This window comes from Chenopodium album, chromosome 7 (genome assembly GCF_948465745.1).
Source record: "Chenopodium album chromosome 7, dcCheAlbu1.1, whole genome shotgun sequence".
NCBI lineage: Eukaryota > Viridiplantae > Streptophyta > Magnoliopsida > Caryophyllales > Amaranthaceae > Chenopodium > Chenopodium album.
The window spans coordinates 3,849,072-3,867,725 of record NC_137840.1 but is presented as its reverse complement, the minus strand read 5'-3'; the positions used below and the strand labels follow the sequence as shown (position 1 = coordinate 3,867,725).

General features: G+C 35.6%; 2 protein-coding genes across 2 annotated transcripts; both read left to right on the top strand.

Annotated features, from left to right (window-relative positions):
* On the top strand, positions 1 to 5,253 carry LOC145640803 (uncharacterized). Its single transcript, XM_081692037.1, has 12 exons — positions 1 to 186; positions 1,495 to 1,714; positions 1,828 to 2,028; positions 2,310 to 2,380; positions 2,483 to 2,642; positions 2,847 to 3,440; positions 3,591 to 3,971; positions 4,082 to 4,157; positions 4,249 to 4,312; positions 4,464 to 4,599; positions 4,842 to 4,955; positions 5,069 to 5,253. The coding sequence occupies exons 1-12, from the start codon at positions 77 to 79 to the stop codon at positions 5,132 to 5,134; spliced, it is 2,193 nt and encodes a 730-aa protein (XP_081548163.1). The 5' UTR covers positions 1 to 76; the 3' UTR covers positions 5,135 to 5,253.
* Positions 5,254 to 6,099: 846 nt separating this feature from the next.
* Positions 6,100 to 17,017, top strand: LOC145638830 (uncharacterized). Its single transcript, XM_081689872.1, has 12 exons — positions 6,100 to 6,467; positions 6,646 to 6,865; positions 7,921 to 8,121; positions 8,226 to 8,296; positions 12,904 to 13,066; positions 13,257 to 13,850; positions 14,864 to 15,244; positions 15,407 to 15,482; positions 15,567 to 15,630; positions 16,146 to 16,281; positions 16,451 to 16,564; positions 16,648 to 17,017. The coding sequence occupies exons 1-12, from the start codon at positions 6,121 to 6,123 to the stop codon at positions 16,711 to 16,713; spliced, it is 2,433 nt and encodes an 810-aa protein (XP_081545998.1). The 5' UTR covers positions 6,100 to 6,120; the 3' UTR covers positions 16,714 to 17,017.
* The last annotated feature ends 1,637 nt before the right edge of the window (positions 17,018 to 18,654 follow it).

Sequence of the window (18,654 nt, the reverse complement as noted above, 5' to 3'; positions counted from 1 at the left end):
AAGGGCTGCAAAATTGCACTAAATTTCATTTCTTCTAAGACAATATAATTTCTGGGTTATAACATTGCAACAAGAAATGGGATCGTTATCTACTATAGATGCACCATTGAAGTATCCCAAAGCACGACGTGATGAGTCTCTTATAGATTACTACCATGGTACTCCTATTTCCGATCCCTATAGATGGTACGTAATACTTTATTCAATACGTATATATAGCCCTTACATGAAAGACTAGCTTTTTGTTTTGTCATGTGACATATTATAAGTAGTTGTACTAGCCCTACTAGTCTACTAGATAATACACCACATCAATCCGATTTGGTTTTTTAAAATTTTTTTATAGTATATGATTTGAAAAAAGTTGGATATTAATATTAATTTTCAATAATGTTAATTTATGTTTAAAAATTCAATATTTCCGCGTTTATATTTCTTAAATATTCATTTGTTAGTTTATTTTGTGTTTTGGTTGAATGGTATACGTTTGTTTAATAAATTGTTCGTTAGATTATGAAGTTGTAAAAGATGATGTCGTGGTCAACCAACTAGGGTGTGGACTTGTGGTTCCGTAATTGAAAAAATAAGTTATCCTTAAGGTGAGAATACTTTAGCAAACTCAATCAAGACTCTATCTTAGGGTCATATTCAACTAGTCTATACTTCATATATAATTATTATTATGTACTTCTTAATTTCGTATAAGATATGGTAGGTCCCTGGCCTTCTCCTTAATGTATAAGATGGATGGTATGGATACATGGTGTAACCGGGTAGGTATAAATAAAACAATTTTAAATTATCGACTTAGGATTTCGGTTGACTTATCTCTACATAGTTACATAGTACAAGCGGATACAATTTAGGAGAATAATTGACTAATAAGTAACCATAAACAAAGTTGTGATACCTTTATAATAGTGGGAAAATAACTTAATGTGGATACTTATTTGTTTTATTGTTGACTTGTTGTATGTCTTTAACAACTTAGTTTTTCACATAGTTTACACTTATTATACCGTGATTTATTTTGTGTATGTGGTGACAAGACCAAAAGTACAAAACTAAGTGAATAGAGGAAATATTAGTGATGGAGGAGAAAGATTTATGTTGATGACTACACGGAATAATCAAATTTGGTTCATGTTAGCCGACCCCACTTTTGGGATTAAGGCTTTGATTGATTGATTGTACAAACTAGCTTTTATAATCAAGCAAAGCTTGGTGGAGTTGGTGAGTTGGTAGGGAACTCACTATGTGACTTTAAGGTCACGAGTTCGAGCCCCACCAACTTCAAAATACTTGGGAGTAGGAGGGTTCCCTTACCTCTCCCCTCTACTCTCAAGCGATGACCTGCGGAGCTAGCTGGCTAAACCTGTGACTCTGTGAGAGGTGTCGGCTCAATAGAGTCCTTCTTCTAACCTTTAAAAAAAAAAATCTAGCTTTTATACGTTAAGTATGACTAATGTGCTTGGTTTAACAACTATAATCAAGGTTGGAAGATCCAGATTCAGAAGAAACTAAAGAGTTTGTGAAGAGTCAAGTGGAACTCACAGAATCTCTGCTTAAAACATGTGAAACAAGGGAGAAGATTAAGGAAAGATTAAAGGAGGTTTTCGAGTTTGAGAGGTTTCAAGTGCCTTTCAAACGCGGTGACAAGTACTTCTACTTCCACAACAAAGGTCTTCAGCCCCAAGATGTGCTCTATGTTCAGGTTTTAGGAATCATATTTTTAATCCCGTCCAAAATTAATAGTCACGTACACTATTTATTACTAATGATAAGCTTTCGTCTTTTCATGTGTACTAATTCTCAACTGATTGACAGGATAGTTTGGACTGTGAGCCAAGAGTGTTGCTTGACCCAAATGAGCTTAGTAAGGATGGAACCGTGTCTCTCCACATTTGTGCAGTAAGCGAGAATGCTCAGTACTTGGCATATGGCCTAAGCACTAGCGGGAGTGATTGGATTACCATAAAGGTTATGAGTGTCGCGGATCAAGCTACTCTACCTGATACTATAAGATGGGTTAGTATTAGTCTAGTTACATGTAACATGTTCGAGAGTTATAAATTTCAGACAAAAAATCAAATTCAAGTTACATTACTGAAACACTGATGATTTGTTTTTGGGAAATTCCCTGTTTCTCATGGGGGCATTTTCGTGAATACATCAACCACTTTTTCATTATTGTGGGCTCCACAGTTGAATAAAGTTGTTACTTTAACACCATGAGAAACCGGGACATCCTCTTTGTTTTTTTGCAAGAAATCTTACTACTATGTTTTTGTTAATGTTATTTTTGGCAGGTCAAATTCAGTGGTCTTGCTTGGACTCATGATAATAAAGGATTTTTCTACAGTCGATATCCTGCCCCTAAGTAAGCCATTTTGTTCATCATGAACAAGCATCAAATTCTGATATTAAACATAAATTATCAATAAGTTGCTCCAATAGTCATTATTATGTACTTTTTATGCAGAGGAGAGTGCACAGGTTGTGGCACTGAAACGAATATAAATCTGAATCACGAACTATATTATCATGTTCTTGGTATGGATCAGTCCGAAGATATTCTATGCTGGAAGGATCCTGAGCATCCTAGATACAGATTTTACCCTCGTGTAACTGATGATGGAAAGGTAACGACAAATTACTAATATTTGGGACTATTATTAAACTATGTGTGCCTGTCAAAATATTAGTAGAATGTCTGTAATATCGACATGTCTACTTCCTAGAATTATTCTGTATGTAACTATTACATATGTTTTGGGTTCTTTTTTCTGAGTTCCTTACGACGGCCTTAATTGGTTTTTAAGATAATAATCTAATGTGTTTTGCAGTATCTTCTTCTGCAAATTGAGGAAAATTGTGAAGAAGTGAACAAACTCTACTATCTAAATCTTTCTTCCCTACTACATGATGGCCTAAGAAGTGTACATGAAACTAATGGCTTGCTTCCTTTTACAAGACTCGTTGATGACTTAGATGCACTTTATCACTATGTTGCTAATGATGATATCAAGTTTACTTTCAAAACAAACAAGAATGCTCCGAGATGCAAGCTAGTACGTGTTGATCTTAATGAACCGGATGTTTGGATTGATGTCCTTCCAGAATCTGAAAAGGATGTACTTGTATCAACTGAGGTTGCTAATAAAAACCAACTTATTGTGTGTTATCTGAGAGATGTGAAGCATGTACTCGAGATCAGGGACCTTCAGACAGGGGCTTTCTTGCATCATTTACCTATAGACATTGGCACTGTTAGAATTAGTGCTAGGCGGAATGATAGAACCGTGTTTATATCATTTACTAGTTTCCTTACCTTTAACATAACATATCATTGTGACTTAGCAACAGAAGTTCTAGAAATGAAGATATTTCGAGAAATTTCTGTTCCCAATTTTGATCGCGCTGACTATAAGATTGATCAGGTAAGTAGATGTGACACCAACTTAATTATATACACTATTGACTATTGTGAAGTTTGTTTGTATTTCTTTTAGTTATATCACTCATATGCCTTTAGTGATAAATAATGCCGCCAATCTGCTACTGAATTATCTGTCTGCAATCGTTCTCAGGTTTTTGCTTCCAGCAAGGATGGCACAAAGATACCAATGTTTATAGTGGCTAGAAAGGATGTAGTTTTAGATAAATCGAATCCATGTTTACTATATGCCTATGGTGGATTTAATGTTAGTGTAACACCGGGTTTTAGTGTCATCCGTACCATTCTTCTTAAACACTTAGGTGCAATCTTCTGCATTGCAAATATTCGTGGTGGTGGGGAGTATGGTGAAGAGTGGCATAGGGAAGGCACCTTAGAAAAAAAACAGAACTGTTTCGATGACTTCATCTCTGCTGCAGAGTTTCTTGTCTCAAATGGTTATACACAACCTTCCAAGTTGTGCATCGAAGGTAGAAGCAATGGCGGTCTCTTAATTGGTGCTTGCATAAATCAGGTACTCCATTCTTTCCTAAAAGTCTATCTTATTTCCTATGAAGTGATATGTGAAATTAGGAGTAATAAGACTAATTACCAATTTTTTTTTTTTTCTTATGAATGTGGCAGAGGCCAGATCTTTTTGGTTGTGCTTTGGCTCATGTTGGTGTCATGGACATGCTTCGATTTCACAAATTTACTATTGGTTAGTTTTTAATCCACCATTGTTAATTGAGAAGTCGATACACTTGAATTCCTTAAATATGTTAATGCTGATCAATGGTCCATGTTTATAGGTCATGCATGGACTGCAGATTTTGGTTGTTCAGATAAAGAGGAGGAGTTTAATTCGCTAATTAAGTGAGTTATCAACCATCTTAATTTTAGCGTTGTAATAACTAACTAGAATTGGATTGATTAATCATCTTGATTATAGTACTGTAATAACTTTGTTTATATTAAGTACGAAGTTAAGTTTTTGACACTTCTGATTGAAATGAATACGCCACAGATATTCACCACTTCATAACGTTAGAAGACCATGGGAAAACTCTTCAGGCCGGTACATACAGTATCCAGCAACAATGCTACTGACTGCTGATCATGATGACCGTGTTGTCCCGTTGCACTCACTTAAGTTGTTAGCAGTAAGTATGCTCGCTTATATTAACTTGTAGTATACTAGTATACCTATTAATTCAATTAATACCTCTGCTTTAAAGAGTTTCTCAATACTAGCTAGCCATTTTCTTCTTGTTTGTGCCGAGTGATTTTCTTGCTAGCATGCAATTATTTCACATACCTAGATCAAAATTATAGAAATTAAAGCTTTTTTCTAAACTGTGGTTTGAACTGTATGTTCTTATTCGTTCTCTTGTTGATAATGCAGACTATGCAATATACACTTTGTACAAGCTTGACAAGGAGTCCACAGATTAATCCAATAGTAGGGCGGATCGAATGCAAGGCTGGTCATGGATGTGGACGTCCAATACATAAAGAGGTACGCGCACCAAGCCACCAAATTGTATAAAAATTCCTCTTTAAATCCATGATAAACATTGAAACTATCATGTTCATGATACACAAACGACGACTGATTCATGTCTATTGCAGATTGATGAGGCTGCTGATAGGTATAGTTTTATGGCTAAGATGGTGGATGCTTCATGGATTGACTAGTAATATGGTCCTCAACATCATCATCATCAATTGTTGTATCGAGTTTTCTTACCTTATGATGTATTATAATGAGAGTAATATATGCTATCTTTATTTTAAGGACATATTGTCCTAAGCTACTTGACATCTCATATACGCTATGTTGCTTGGACTCTTCATTTCACCTCACGTACCCATGTCAGACCCTCGACACTCAAACATGGGTATGACACCAGACACTTCACTTTTAGTTCGAAATCATGAAAATTTTCACAAAATAGCTGAATCAGACGCTTGGATACGTACTTGTGTCGGATATGAGTACCCGAGTCCAAGTAACATAGCATATACGTGGAGCAAATTTAAACACAAATCTCAGAATTTTGTACATTAGTAGTGATTAACATGTACTGTACCTCATTGTGAAAGAATATGAATGAAAAGTTGTTAACTTGGCTATTTCAATCTATGGTATAATTTTCATTCTACGTACTTCCATGCGTAGTTTCAATTACTAATACATCAAATTATCAATATGTAAAAATATAAATTGAGATGAATATAACTTGACTTCATATGATCTGTAGTCAAGTAAAATGTATCAAATCTCAATAGTACGTACAAATTAAAAATCAAACCGTTACAAACTGAATTAAATCGATGATGTACTTCGTGTCTACGTTACTGCGTATGCATTAGAAATTCCTCTAACACAAATACTTATATGTAGCTAGTTCTACACAGTGTGACCAGTCATCATGGAGGTTACTTTGTTAGAGTTATAAAAATTACATCATCAGTGTTATAGAGACTACTCGATCAATAGTTTATGAGATAGTATGTAATTTTACAAGCGGCAATATAGTATGATCAGCTGCACATAAGACTTGTTGTTCCTCTAATCCATCGACAAGATGACAGAACACAGCCACACAAAAATGGGTCGTTAAACTGGTCCGTAGTACTAGTAGAGTACCTAACGAATCACTTTCCTTTCGAACGTAAAAATGTTGGCTAAGAAGCCCATAATCGGATATTCCAATTTTCAATTGTGCGGAAAATTCCTCCTCTTCCCTCGCTCCTCCTCCTCGTTCACCTTTCCACTTCATCCATCTTCTTCTTCTTCTTCTTCAGTTTCAGTATCCAATCACAAATTCAACTCTAACCATTTCTCTACTCAACCTCGAAAACTCCATCCTCCTCATTTTCTCTCTCCTCTCACCTCTTCATCCTCCTCAACCTTCTCTTCAATGGCGTCCGCTTTCCAGAAACCCTTGCATTATCCACTCTCTCGCCGTGATGATTCCGTCGTCGACGATTACTTCGGCGTCAAAATCGCCGATCCTTATCGATGGTTAGCATTTCGATTTTCTTCTGCGATTCTATATTTTCCTTGATTTCTGTTTGAATTTGGTTGAGTTTTTAGTGAATTTAGGTTTTTGTATTGGATGATTATTGTTGATGACATTTTTAATTTAAGTAATATTTCGATAATTTATTGTTTGAATTTTGATTTGTTTTGGATGATTTAGGCTTGAAGATCCGGATTCTGAAGAAACGAAAGAGTTTGTTGAGAATCAAGTGAAGCTAACTGATTCTGTGCTTGGAGAATGTGAAACCAGAGATAAGCTTAAGGAAAAGATGACCGAGCTTTTCGATTATCCGCGGTTTTATCCGCCATTTAAGCGTTGTGATAAGTTTTTCTACTTCCATAACTCTGGCCTTCAACCGCAAAGTGTGCTTTATGTTCAGGTTTGTAGTGTTTGAGTTCAATATCTTTTTCCTCGAGGTTTGCATGTGATGATATATAATTATGTTATATAGTGTAAGATGTGGTGTTTATTTTTACTGAATTGATGATTGAGTGTTGGTATTTCTACTTCAATTGTGTTGCTTTTAATCAAATTCAGATTCAGATTAGTTAATTTGGTTGTCTTCTGGAGATTCTAGGGAAACGATTTCTGTTTAGATTTTATAGCAGAAGGATTTGGAACAACAAGTATATAGTGAGATTGTCATTGCAAAGATGATGGTGGACACTGTGGGTGGCGTGTAGAATTCTTATAAATTGGATGAAATAGTTCAAGCTAAATTCAAATGATGAGGTGAGACGTGAGTGTATGGGGCGTAGTAATAAGATAAAATCAGTAAGGATAACATAGTTAGAGATGAATTCACTCTAAGGAAGAAGTACAAGTGATTCTAGATTAATATTGGAAAGAATTTAAACATGCTATATATTCGGGAAGAGGAGAGGGAGAAACCTGTGTTTTTTATTGCTTGAAAAAATCTCTGAGAGCCAAGGTCTTTTGATAGCAACACAAGGACATATTTGTTATGAATTCTCAGCTCGTCAGCTCAGTGTAAATAGAATAATATTTGCTGATTTTGTACCAAGTTTTGTGAATGATATGCTATTCTAGTTAATTGACCAATATCGTGCATTGTTAATTAAGGAAAGTATGCTATGATATGCTATTCTAGTCGGCTGAAGTGTTGAACAATTCCTTGCATAGTTGACCAGTACTAGAACTTATTGCTTGTAAACTACGTGTTGTGTACAAAGAACTTCCTTACAACACTTATTTAAGGATTTTAAGCTACTTTAGGTAGCAACATAACACAACTGTTGATTTTTATTATGCCCTAAGCTGATTTGGTCTCTGCATTTTGGAAATGATTTAACACAGATGTAATTGATAGTTTAGATGGAATTATTGCTTGCTTGTTAGTGCAGTGGTTCTGAATTGAGTCTCTCTTCTATCTAGCTAGCTGACGTTACATAATTGTTTTATCGTTTCTACCAGGATAGTCTAGATGGAAAGCCAGAGGTGCTGCTTGATCCTAATCAGCTCAGTGATGATGGAACAGTGGCTTTGAACACTTATTCTGTGAGTGAGGATGCCAAATATTTTGCATATGGTTTGAGTGCAAGTGGAAGTGATTGGGTAACAATCAAAGTAATGAGAATTGAAGATAAAAGGGTTGAACCTGACACTCTATCCTGGGTCAGTATATATCATATTTTTCTGATTTGTTGATAAGAATGTCTTTCTTTACAAGCAATTGTTATGCTTACTTAACTTTTTTTATTTTTTTTTATGTACTACAGGTTAAGTTTAGTGGTATTACCTGGACACATGACAATAAAGGATTCTTCTATAGTCGCTATCCACCGCCCAAGTAAGTTGTCATTTCATTTGAAAGTTTGGTATTGAGTACGTCTGACCCATACAAAATTCCAGTTTTTGTGTCTATAGTATAATGTCTGATGGTTATCAGTTTGAAACTATTTTTTTTTTTGGTTTGTTTGTTAAATCATGCTAATCTTGGCTGAGATTAAGTCACAGTCATCACAAACTAATTTAATCGAAAGAATTTCGTTGACCCTATTGTAAGAGAATTTTAAGGGTCTTAGTTTTCCACATTTACCTATAAATTTGACTATACTAATTTCATTAAATTGGGATGTTCAAATAAAGTTGTTGAATTTCCTTTACAATTAAATTTCTCAAAATGCCCCTACCTATTTTAAGCAATGGGCTATGTTACAATAATGCTTTATTTCATCTCAAAAACTTAAGCATTGCTAAGATTATTTGAACATTTGGCATTTCATTTTGGACCTAAATATATGGGAATTTCCTTGCTGGGAAATTTCTTAAGGTGGCCCAATGATTTTGTGAAACACTAAAATTAACCTTGTTTTGTTGTAGAATATGTTTTTTTATATATTCACCTAGTGACCTTACATAATTGCAAATAACTATATTTTCTTAAATCCTAAGTTCATAAAGAGTTTCAAAATCCTACATTGTGAATAACCCACAGAGAAACATCCTATTTCTAGAATATTCCTAACCTCTTCTAATGGAGGGTTTTACACAAATACACACTAGCTTTCGAGATTGTTCCCACCTCAAATAGAACCATATATACAAGGAGGATTTACACACTTCCATTCTAGCATGTACACGATTGTTTTAGACATACACAAGAACACCTCAGGGCTTCAAAAGCACTAACTGCCATGTTGTCCACAAACTTGTACTTCAGGACCTTGTCTTGAAAATTCAGCATCACTATCATCGTTTACCAAAAATGCGATGGACCTCCAATTTTGAGGCCATTTGAAGCTCATTTGGCTCACTAAATGGCTTATTATTATGTTACCATTAAATGGAGGTTCATTGGGAATAGAAAGCTAAACCAAAATAAAGCTTTTAAGGGGGATTGCAGCTCATAGGACCCCCCCTAGGCCATGATACTGCCCTTGTGACCAACTACTTATTTGATGCCCCATGCATTATGGGAGATGTCCTGTGACATCTTGCTTCCCTTCCACCTGCAATTATCATTATTAACCCTGTCACAGTTGGCTGCTGCCTTATCTCACTTTCCTTTGAACCCTTTCTTTGCACCCCTTCTCCTAGCTTGTAACCCCCTTGAACTACCACTTCCTCTCTCCTCAACGTAACCTCTTCACGCATCTCCATTCAGCTCACTGCCCACTTTGGTAAATTTTTTTGCATACGAACTTCAAGTTGACTGTCATGTGTGCGACACAGCCATGCAGCATAACAGTAAAAGCATTACGTTAATGTAGTTAAATTCCTTTGTTTGGTTAGGATATATTGGAATTCTATTCTACAGTAAAATTTAAAAACAACACTAAAAGAACTAGAAAGAGAAAAAGGAAAGGAGATTTTGGAAACTAAAAGGAAATACAATACTAGTATGATTAAGGGGAGATGATGTAATTGAGATAGGGTAAAGGAGAAATGATGTATGGTAAGTTCTGGGTATATGGAGTTAGAGACTGAAAAGTGACGGGAAAGAGTTTGTCTTATTAGGTGGGAGGGATTGGTGATTGCTAGTTGCAGAAGGATGGTGATGGTGGTACAAGGGTCTAGGAAATAAGATATTGAAAGGCTAGATTGTGAGAGTAAGAGAGTTGAGCGTGGTTGCTCTCCTAGTGGGAACGAGAGAATCAAAACAGGATATGGAGTCAAGAGAGTTCAAACGACCTTCTTCTAAGGGAATCCCTGTCTCTGATTCTATTCCAATTCGTGGGCAGTATGTTAGATAAGATGGACTAAAGTTTCTTTTATATGAAGCACACCCTATCTAACGGTGTAAGCATTCAGGTCATTTTAGTAAAAATTTGTATCCTTCAGGATAGCCCAGGCAGTTATAAAACACAAGGTCAATTTGAACATTTTGCTGCACTCATGGATAAGGAATTAAGGATTAGGTCTCCGATCTTTAATATATGTGCGTAACAGTTGGAGACCACCTATGTTTGACAAAACTACCTTGGTAACATAGGTTATGTGGGAATGATCCAATCATTCAGAGGATCATCTGGTAATATTTTGGCATGTTCTTCATTAGGATAGGTTGGACTATGCTATTGTTGTCTACTGAAATTTTTCGAGATTGTTCCCACCTCTAAAGGATTCATCTATACAAGGAGGTCTTTACATATCTCTATGTTACTCGGACATGGCAATTTTACCGTCATACCTGGGTTGGTAGTATTGAATCCGTTCCGGATATGCCACTTGGCTATTGGGTACAGCCGTTAAATTTCAGAAATTCAGACTATACTTTTGCGATTTCACTGCTTCAAGCTCTTGGAGCTTCAAAAATGGCGGAGAAGAGGTTGGAAAGTCATGGGGTCAAACACTCAAACATATTCAACAATATAGAGGAGAGAGAGAGAAATAAAAAATGAATGGCTGGAGTCTTATTTTGGACCCACACTTCAACTATTCAGCAATATAGAGTATAGAGAAATAAATACAGTTTTGAATGGCTGGAGAATTATTTTGGACACACACTCCATTTTCTCTTTTGAAAAAGATTTTAATTTATGCTTTTTAAAGTACTCATATAGTAGATAAGAGTATTTTATATATTTTTTTTTCATTAAATTTGGCCATACATCTTTAGATTAGGAGTAGTAGTACTACATCATACATTTTGATAGTCTATTTTTAAATAAAACTTGTTAACATTTTTATGGGAACTTGCCATGGCTATCTGTTTTTTTTTAATTATTATTATTAATAATTTTTTTTATAGCCATAGCCGTACCCGAGTCCAAAGTTGAGACGGTGCCCCCGTGTCCTAAATTTTTGAAAATGGCGTATTGGACACTCAGATATGTACCAATATCGAATACCCATATCCATGTCAATGTAACATAGTACATACTTCCATCCTAGCATGTATAAGATCGTTCTAGACATACACTAGAACACCTTAGGGCTTCCAAAGCACTAACTTCCATGTGGTCCACAAACTTGTTTTTAGGACCTTGTCTCAGAATCCAACATAACCCATGTATTCCTTAACCCAATGTACGATGGACCTCGAATTTCGAGTCCCATTGGAGCTCTTTTGGTCCGCTAAATGTCCCATTATTATGTTATCGTCAAATGGGGGTTCATTGGAAATAGAAAGCTAAACCAAAATAAAGCTTTTAAGGGGGAGTGCTGCTCCCAGCAGCTCATGAGCATCCCCTAGGTCATGATACTGCCCTCCTGACCAATGACCCATTTGATGCCCCATGTAATCATGTATTATGGGAGACTACCTGTGACATCCTGCTTCCTTACCACCTGCAATTATCATTGTTAACCCTGTCACAATTGGCTGCTGCCCAAGGGTGCATATCTATGTTTCATTTATTTTGAAACCTTTTGCGCCCCTTATCCTAGCTTGTAACCCCTTAAAACCGCCACTTCCTCTCTCCTCAACCTAATCCCTTCACACCTCTCCATTCAGCTCAATGCCCACTTTGGTAAATATTTTTGTATAACTTCAAAATAATGACTGTCACGCTATCATAGGCACAGCCATGTAGCATACGATAAAAACATTATGTTAATGAAGTTCAGATTCCTTTGTTTGGTTAAGGTATATTGGAATTCTATTCTACATTAACTTTAAAAATAACACAAAAGGAACTGGAAAGTTCAAAAAAAAAAAAAAAAAAAAAAAAGAAAAAGAACTATTGGAAATTAAAGGGAAAATAATACTAGTATTTTTCAGAGAAGATGATGAGATAGAGATAGGGTAAAGGAGAAATGATAAATGCTAATTTCTTGGTATTTGGAGTTTGATACTAAAAAAAGAGGGGAACGGGCTCGTCTTAGGTGGGAGGGATTGGTTATTGCTAGTTGCAAGGATGGTGATGGTGGTACGAGGGTTTAGAAAATAGAATAGTGAAAGGCGACATTGCAAGACTAAGCGAGTGGAGTGTGGCTGCTTTCCTAGTTGGAACGAGAGAGAATCAAAACAGGATATGGAGTCAAGGGAGTACGAACAACCTTCTCCTAAGGCAATCCCTGCCTATGGTCCTATTCCAATTCGCGGTTAGTGCGTTAGATAAGATTGATTAAAGTTTCTTATATATGAAACACACTGTTTAACGGCGTAATCATTCAGGTCATTGTAGCAAAAATTTGTGACCTTAAGGATAGCCCAGGCAGTCGCAAGAATACAAGGTCAATTTGAACATTTTACTACACTCATGGATTAGGATTAGGTCCCTAGAAAATTTCCCTCTACTATATTCTTGTAGCATAGGTTATGTCGGAATGATCCAATTGTTACGGAGGATCTTCTAGTAGTATTTTGGCATGCTCTTCATTAGGAGAGGTTGGACTATGCTACTGTTGTATTCCCAAAGTTTGAAGCTGTATATTATAATTTGTTTGTTTCTTTTATGCTCATGTAGCTAGGAGCCTAGGAAATATCTGAAACTTGGATTTCTGGTGCAGTGAAGGAAAAACATCAGATGCTGGAACTGAAACAAATTCTAACCTTAATCAAGAGCTGTATTATCATGTTCTTGGCACTGATCAGTCTGAGGATGTTTTGTGTTGGAGAGACCCTGAAAACCCAAAACACTCATTTGGGGCCGAGGTAACAGATGATGGAAAGGTAATTGCTGTTCTGTGACAACTTGTCTCTATTTTTATAATTATTTTTAGTGCTGCAGTTTGCTAAAAACTTGAAACGATAGGTATTTTCTCATTTGTATACCAATATTGCTTTTTTTTTTTTTTTTTTTTTTTTTTTTTTTTTTTGGGGAAAGCTTTTGACCATGACCTTTTTTGTCTGTATGTTTCAGTATCTTCTTTTATATACTTCAGAGAGCTGTGAAGTGGTGAATAAAGTGTACTACTTAGATTTGACAACACTCCCTAATGGGATTGAAGGTTTCCGTGGGGGAAAAGAGTTGCTTCCTTTTACAAAGCTCATTGATACATTTGATGCGGCTTATGACGCTGTTGCTAATGATGATACGGCATTTATTTTTCGAACTAATAAGGATGCTCCAAGATATAAGTTAGTTCGTGTTGATTTGAAAGCCCCAGGAATATGGACTGATGTTATTCCACAGTCTGAGAAGGATGTGCTTGAATCAGCCTATGCTGTCAATGGAAATCATCTTCTTGTCTGTTACTTGAATGACGTGAAACATGTTCTTGAGATTAGAGACCTTGAAACAGGCTCTCTGTTGCATCACTTACCCCTTGATATTGGGTCAGTTGATGATATCTCTGCAAGGAGAAAAGACAGTGTGGTGTTTTTTAGGTTTACAAGCTTCTTGTCTCCAGGCATAATTTACCAGTGTGACTTAAAATCTGATGTACCAGAATTGAAGATCTTTAAAGAAATTGTTGTCCCTAAATTTGATCGTGATGAGTTTCAGGTTGATCAGGTACATGCTTTTACTCCTATCGTCTTTGCATTATTAGTGATGTGAATGTTTGCTATTATCTGTATCTTCTTTTGCTGTGCTTCTTTGGCTCATGAGTCATGACTTTGACATTTAGACTTAGTTTTGATGTGAATCTTCCAATATTGGAGTTTATGTACATATTTCGTATGTTTTACAGTTTACTGACAATAGAGTATGTATACCTTGATGCTAAATTCTCGATTTATATATCTGTCTAAATCCGTTGTGATATATGATTGAAGAGTTTCTGGAATTATAGCTTGAAACATATTATATCTTAACACTTTCAAAATGACTCTAGTCATTAGGTCTCTAATATGTGTAATGCAATTGCTAAATCTATTGCTGTTTGTTTTACTTTGTAAAACTTCCTCCATATCTTATAAGTTGCCACATTTCCTTAGTCACGTTTGCTAATGCACAAATTTAATCATTAATCTATAAAGATTGAATTGCAAAATTTATCAGAAGTTGATATTTTGAAACTAAATATTGAGACGAATCTTACAAGACTCCACATGACTATATTTTCCATTATGTATAAATGACAAGATACAATCAAAAGGGATTAGGTGAATAGTGCTAAATTCAAAATGTGTCAACTATGTGTAAATCACAAAGTATTATTGATCTTTTGTACCGATTTGTCCTTGTTCTGTTCGCAGATTATTTTCAAATTGAACTTTATTATTAGATGTACAGATTGTCTAATCTCTGTATGTAGTTTGTTTAATATTTTTGAAGTATACTTTAAATCTTACGTGTTCAAATACATGAAAAGCAAATGACTTTTCAGAATTGAATGCTAATTATGTCATTGTTTCTGTCTGTTTAATGGTTTGTCTTGTTTTCTGTCAACCTGTATCCTCTCTCAACGCAAGCTTCTTGTTCCTTCCAGTCTTCCACCCTCCCTCTTTTTGGACGTGAGTCATTTGTCTAGGCGCACATGTTTCTATTTTACTCTTATCAGCTTCTTTCTCATCTGCTTTCAGGTTTTTGTTACCAGTAAAGATGGCACCAAGATACCAATGTTCATAGTTTCAAGAAAGGGAATTGTTTTGGATGGTTCACACCCATGCTTATTATATGGTTATGGTGGATTTAACATTAGCATCACGCCATCCTTTGGTGTCAGTCGCATTGTTCTCTTAAAAAATCTTGGTGCTATTTTTTGCATTGCTAATATCCGGGGTGGTGGTGAATATGGAGAAGAATGGCACAAGGCAGGATCCCTTGCAAAGAAGCAGAACTGCTTTGATGATTTCATTTCTGCTGCTGAGTTTCTTGTTTCTAATGGTTATACCCAGCCAAAAAAGTTGTGTATAGAAGGTGGAAGTAATGGTGGGCTTCTTGTCGGTGCTTGTATTAATCAGGTATCTGCTAGCACACCACCCCCCCCCCCCCCCCCCCCCCCTCTTTCCCCAAACAACACACACTTTTTTTTTTTGTTTGGGTATTTTCTTAATAATACTTTTTCAACTTCTCCCATGCTGTTGTTAACCCACTGTATTCTACTGTAATAATTGTGAATGTAGAGACCTGACATCTTTGGCTGTGCTCTGGCTCATGTTGGTGTCATGGACATGCTCCGATTTCACAAATTTACCATTGGTGAGTGAATTTTGCTGTATTCCGTTATAAAAGTGGTTCTTTGTTACGATTGATACACTTTGCTGATACTTGAGCTATTTCCAGGTCATGCTTGGACATCAGATTATGGTTGCTCTGATAAAGAAGAGGAATTCCACTGGCTTATAAAGTAAGTAGTATCATGTCTTCAAGAGTGAGTGTCAACTGTCAAGCGTATAGATATAGTGCTCTGGTTTTGAAAATTTTCAAATATACACAATACAAAATTATTATTTGAATAAAATTTTACATGAACTTTAAGGCTTTTCATGTGATTTATTCACTGAAAAATATGTGGCAAGGTCTGTCCGACATGGCAAGCATGCAAGGTGATTCTGAGTGTAATATTGTATTAGGCATTGATTTTATTGGCAGAGTACTTAATATGAAGTATATTAATTCTTTAGGTGAGACTCAACGTCTTTTTTGGCATAGTACTTTGATTTCATTTTGATAGATCTGCCATTTGTTAGTCCATGCAGTCTGTTAATGACCAGAAGGAGAAAATGATTGTTAATAGAAGCAGATGAGTGTGATGACATTTGGACTTTTGGTGGTTCAGCCTATAGATGTCATATTACAACTCAGATCCCATTCATCTATTTTTAGTTTCCTACACTGAGCAGAGCGCATTTTTTCTTACAGGTATTCACCTCTACACAATGTTAGGAGACCATGGGAGCAATCATCTGATAAAACTGCACAGTACCCCTCTACCATGTTATTGACAGCTGATCATGATGATCGTGTGGTGCCTTTGCACTCGCTGAAGTTGCTGGCTGTAAGTTCTCATGAACTATTACTTGCAACTATTATTACATGAATGTGAACATTAGTGCATTAACTTATTCACATTACCACTCTGCAATGTCTGCGTGATTTTTCTTATGGCCAAGTAAATGCACAACGCCTTTCCTTTCCTTGAAAGATTTCATTGTATGTACTTGCAGACAATGCAGCATGTTCTTTGCACAAGCTTGGAAGATAGCCCTCAAAAGAACCCAATTATTGGTAGAATTGAGTGCAAGGCTGGTCATGGAGCAGGACGCCCAACACAAAAAATGGTTGGTATCATATAGTATGTTTTCATGTCAAATATATTGGGTGTGACTTTATTGGCTAACCTATGATTTGTTACCTTTTGTAGATTGATGAGGCAGCAGATCGTTATGGCTTTATGGCTAAGATGGTAAATGCATCGTGGATTGATTAAAGAATTGCTACATGAAAATGGAGTAATTCCGGGTCGAATCTTTTACTTTTTGATTCCTCTATCATGGATAGGAGGAAGACCTCTATTCTTTTGCAATGAAGCATTTATCTCACTTTCTATAGTCGTTCTTGGGGTCTTGGGTAGTAGATCATTTTATTCAATGATTAGCGCTGTTTAATGTAGTTGCTATTTAAGGTAGTGATTGATGTTGAATAGCTTTGATTAATAAACACTTTATCTTGGAAGTCATAAAAGAAATTTTTTTTTTTAAAAATAAAATAAAATAAAACGTTGCCAAACTAAAGATTCATGTCCATAAGATGTGAGTCCATGTGACTATGTTATATGCTAGCCGCCATAGCCCTACTACAACTCTCCTTTATTCGAGCTTGAGACTGGCAGTGAATGCCACAATGCGATACTCACAATTTTTAGCCTATCAATGTTTTATGATTTGTATTGTTTTTCTTTGTTAAATCTTTATCAAACCTTATGTTTTCAACTAAAATGTTTTTACCACTCTTTCAAAACTTGGAAATTTTGCAAAAATCCACCTTTTATAAGCAATTTTTTTACAAGAAACCACCTTATAATTTTTTTTTTGCAATGACATGCCTTAATTAATTTTTTTTTTTTGTAAATCAATACCTTTATGCCGGAAAATACCTCATTTTCCGGCGTTGGCTACCCCAATCTACCCACGAAACCACCTCTCTCCCCAGCCCCACCCACGAAACCACCTCCCAAGCCCCACCCATAAAACCACCCTTTTATGGCGTTGACCACCATAAACACACCCCCTTTACGGCGTTGACCACCCTAAATACACCCCTTTAACGACGTTTACCACCCTAAACCCTCCTCTATAGCCCTAGCCACCCTTCTCCCATCCACTGTTAGTTTCGTGGGTGCGAATGGCGTAGTCAACGCCAGAAAATAGGGTTTAACTCTATTTTCCGGCATAAAGGTATGGTTTTGCTAAAAAAAAAAATTGATTAAGGTGTGTCTTTGCAAAAAAAAAAAAATTATAAGGTGGTTTCTTACAAAAAAATGCTTATAAAAAAAGTTTTTTTGCAAAATTTCCTTAAAATTTTCTTGAATTTTATTCTTGATTTTCTTTTAAAACTCTCTAATTTTTCTTAAATGCTCTTTCGACTCACAATTTTTAGCCCACCAATGTTTTATGATTTGTATTGTTTTCCTTTGTTAAACCTTTCTCAAACCTTATACTTTCAACTTAAACATTTTAACCACTCTTTAAAAACTTTTTTGAATTTTGTTCTTGATTTTCTTTTAAAATTTTCTAATTTTTCTTAAATACTCTTTCGTTTACTTTACTCGCCTTTTTTCAAACACTTTTAAATGATGGTTTTGTTATGTCCGTTTATTTATGTTGTGTGATTCCTTATTACGATTTATGTTAGCTAACCCCAAATCATTTTGAGACTAAAACATTGTTGTTGTATTGCAAGATTAAAGATATGTTAAATTTAACTTACTAAATTGAACTTATTGATATTTACTGAAGAACTAGATTTAGAACAGAGCGAGGTAAATCAAAATCTTGTGGTAAATAAAATGTCTGACTTTTTACCCTTTTTTTCTATCTTTTTTCTAATAAAGGATGGGAGTGAGGAAGTGCAATTAATTCAACGGAAATTATCATTAGTACACCCCAGGTTTGGGCTTTTATCAATGATACACCTACTTAAGTTTTAACTATCAGTGGTACACCTGTAGATTCAACTAATTAGCTATAATAAGAATTTCGTTAACTATAACTGCAATTTTGACCAATTTTAACTCCCTTCTTTTTTCCCCTCCTTAATTTCCCTCTTCTTATGTAAGGTAACCTACCCACCTTTGTCATTATATAAACGGAGCCTCCTCATTTGCTCTGATTTTATGTAGCTTTGATCTTCTTTTTCTTCTCCATTTATA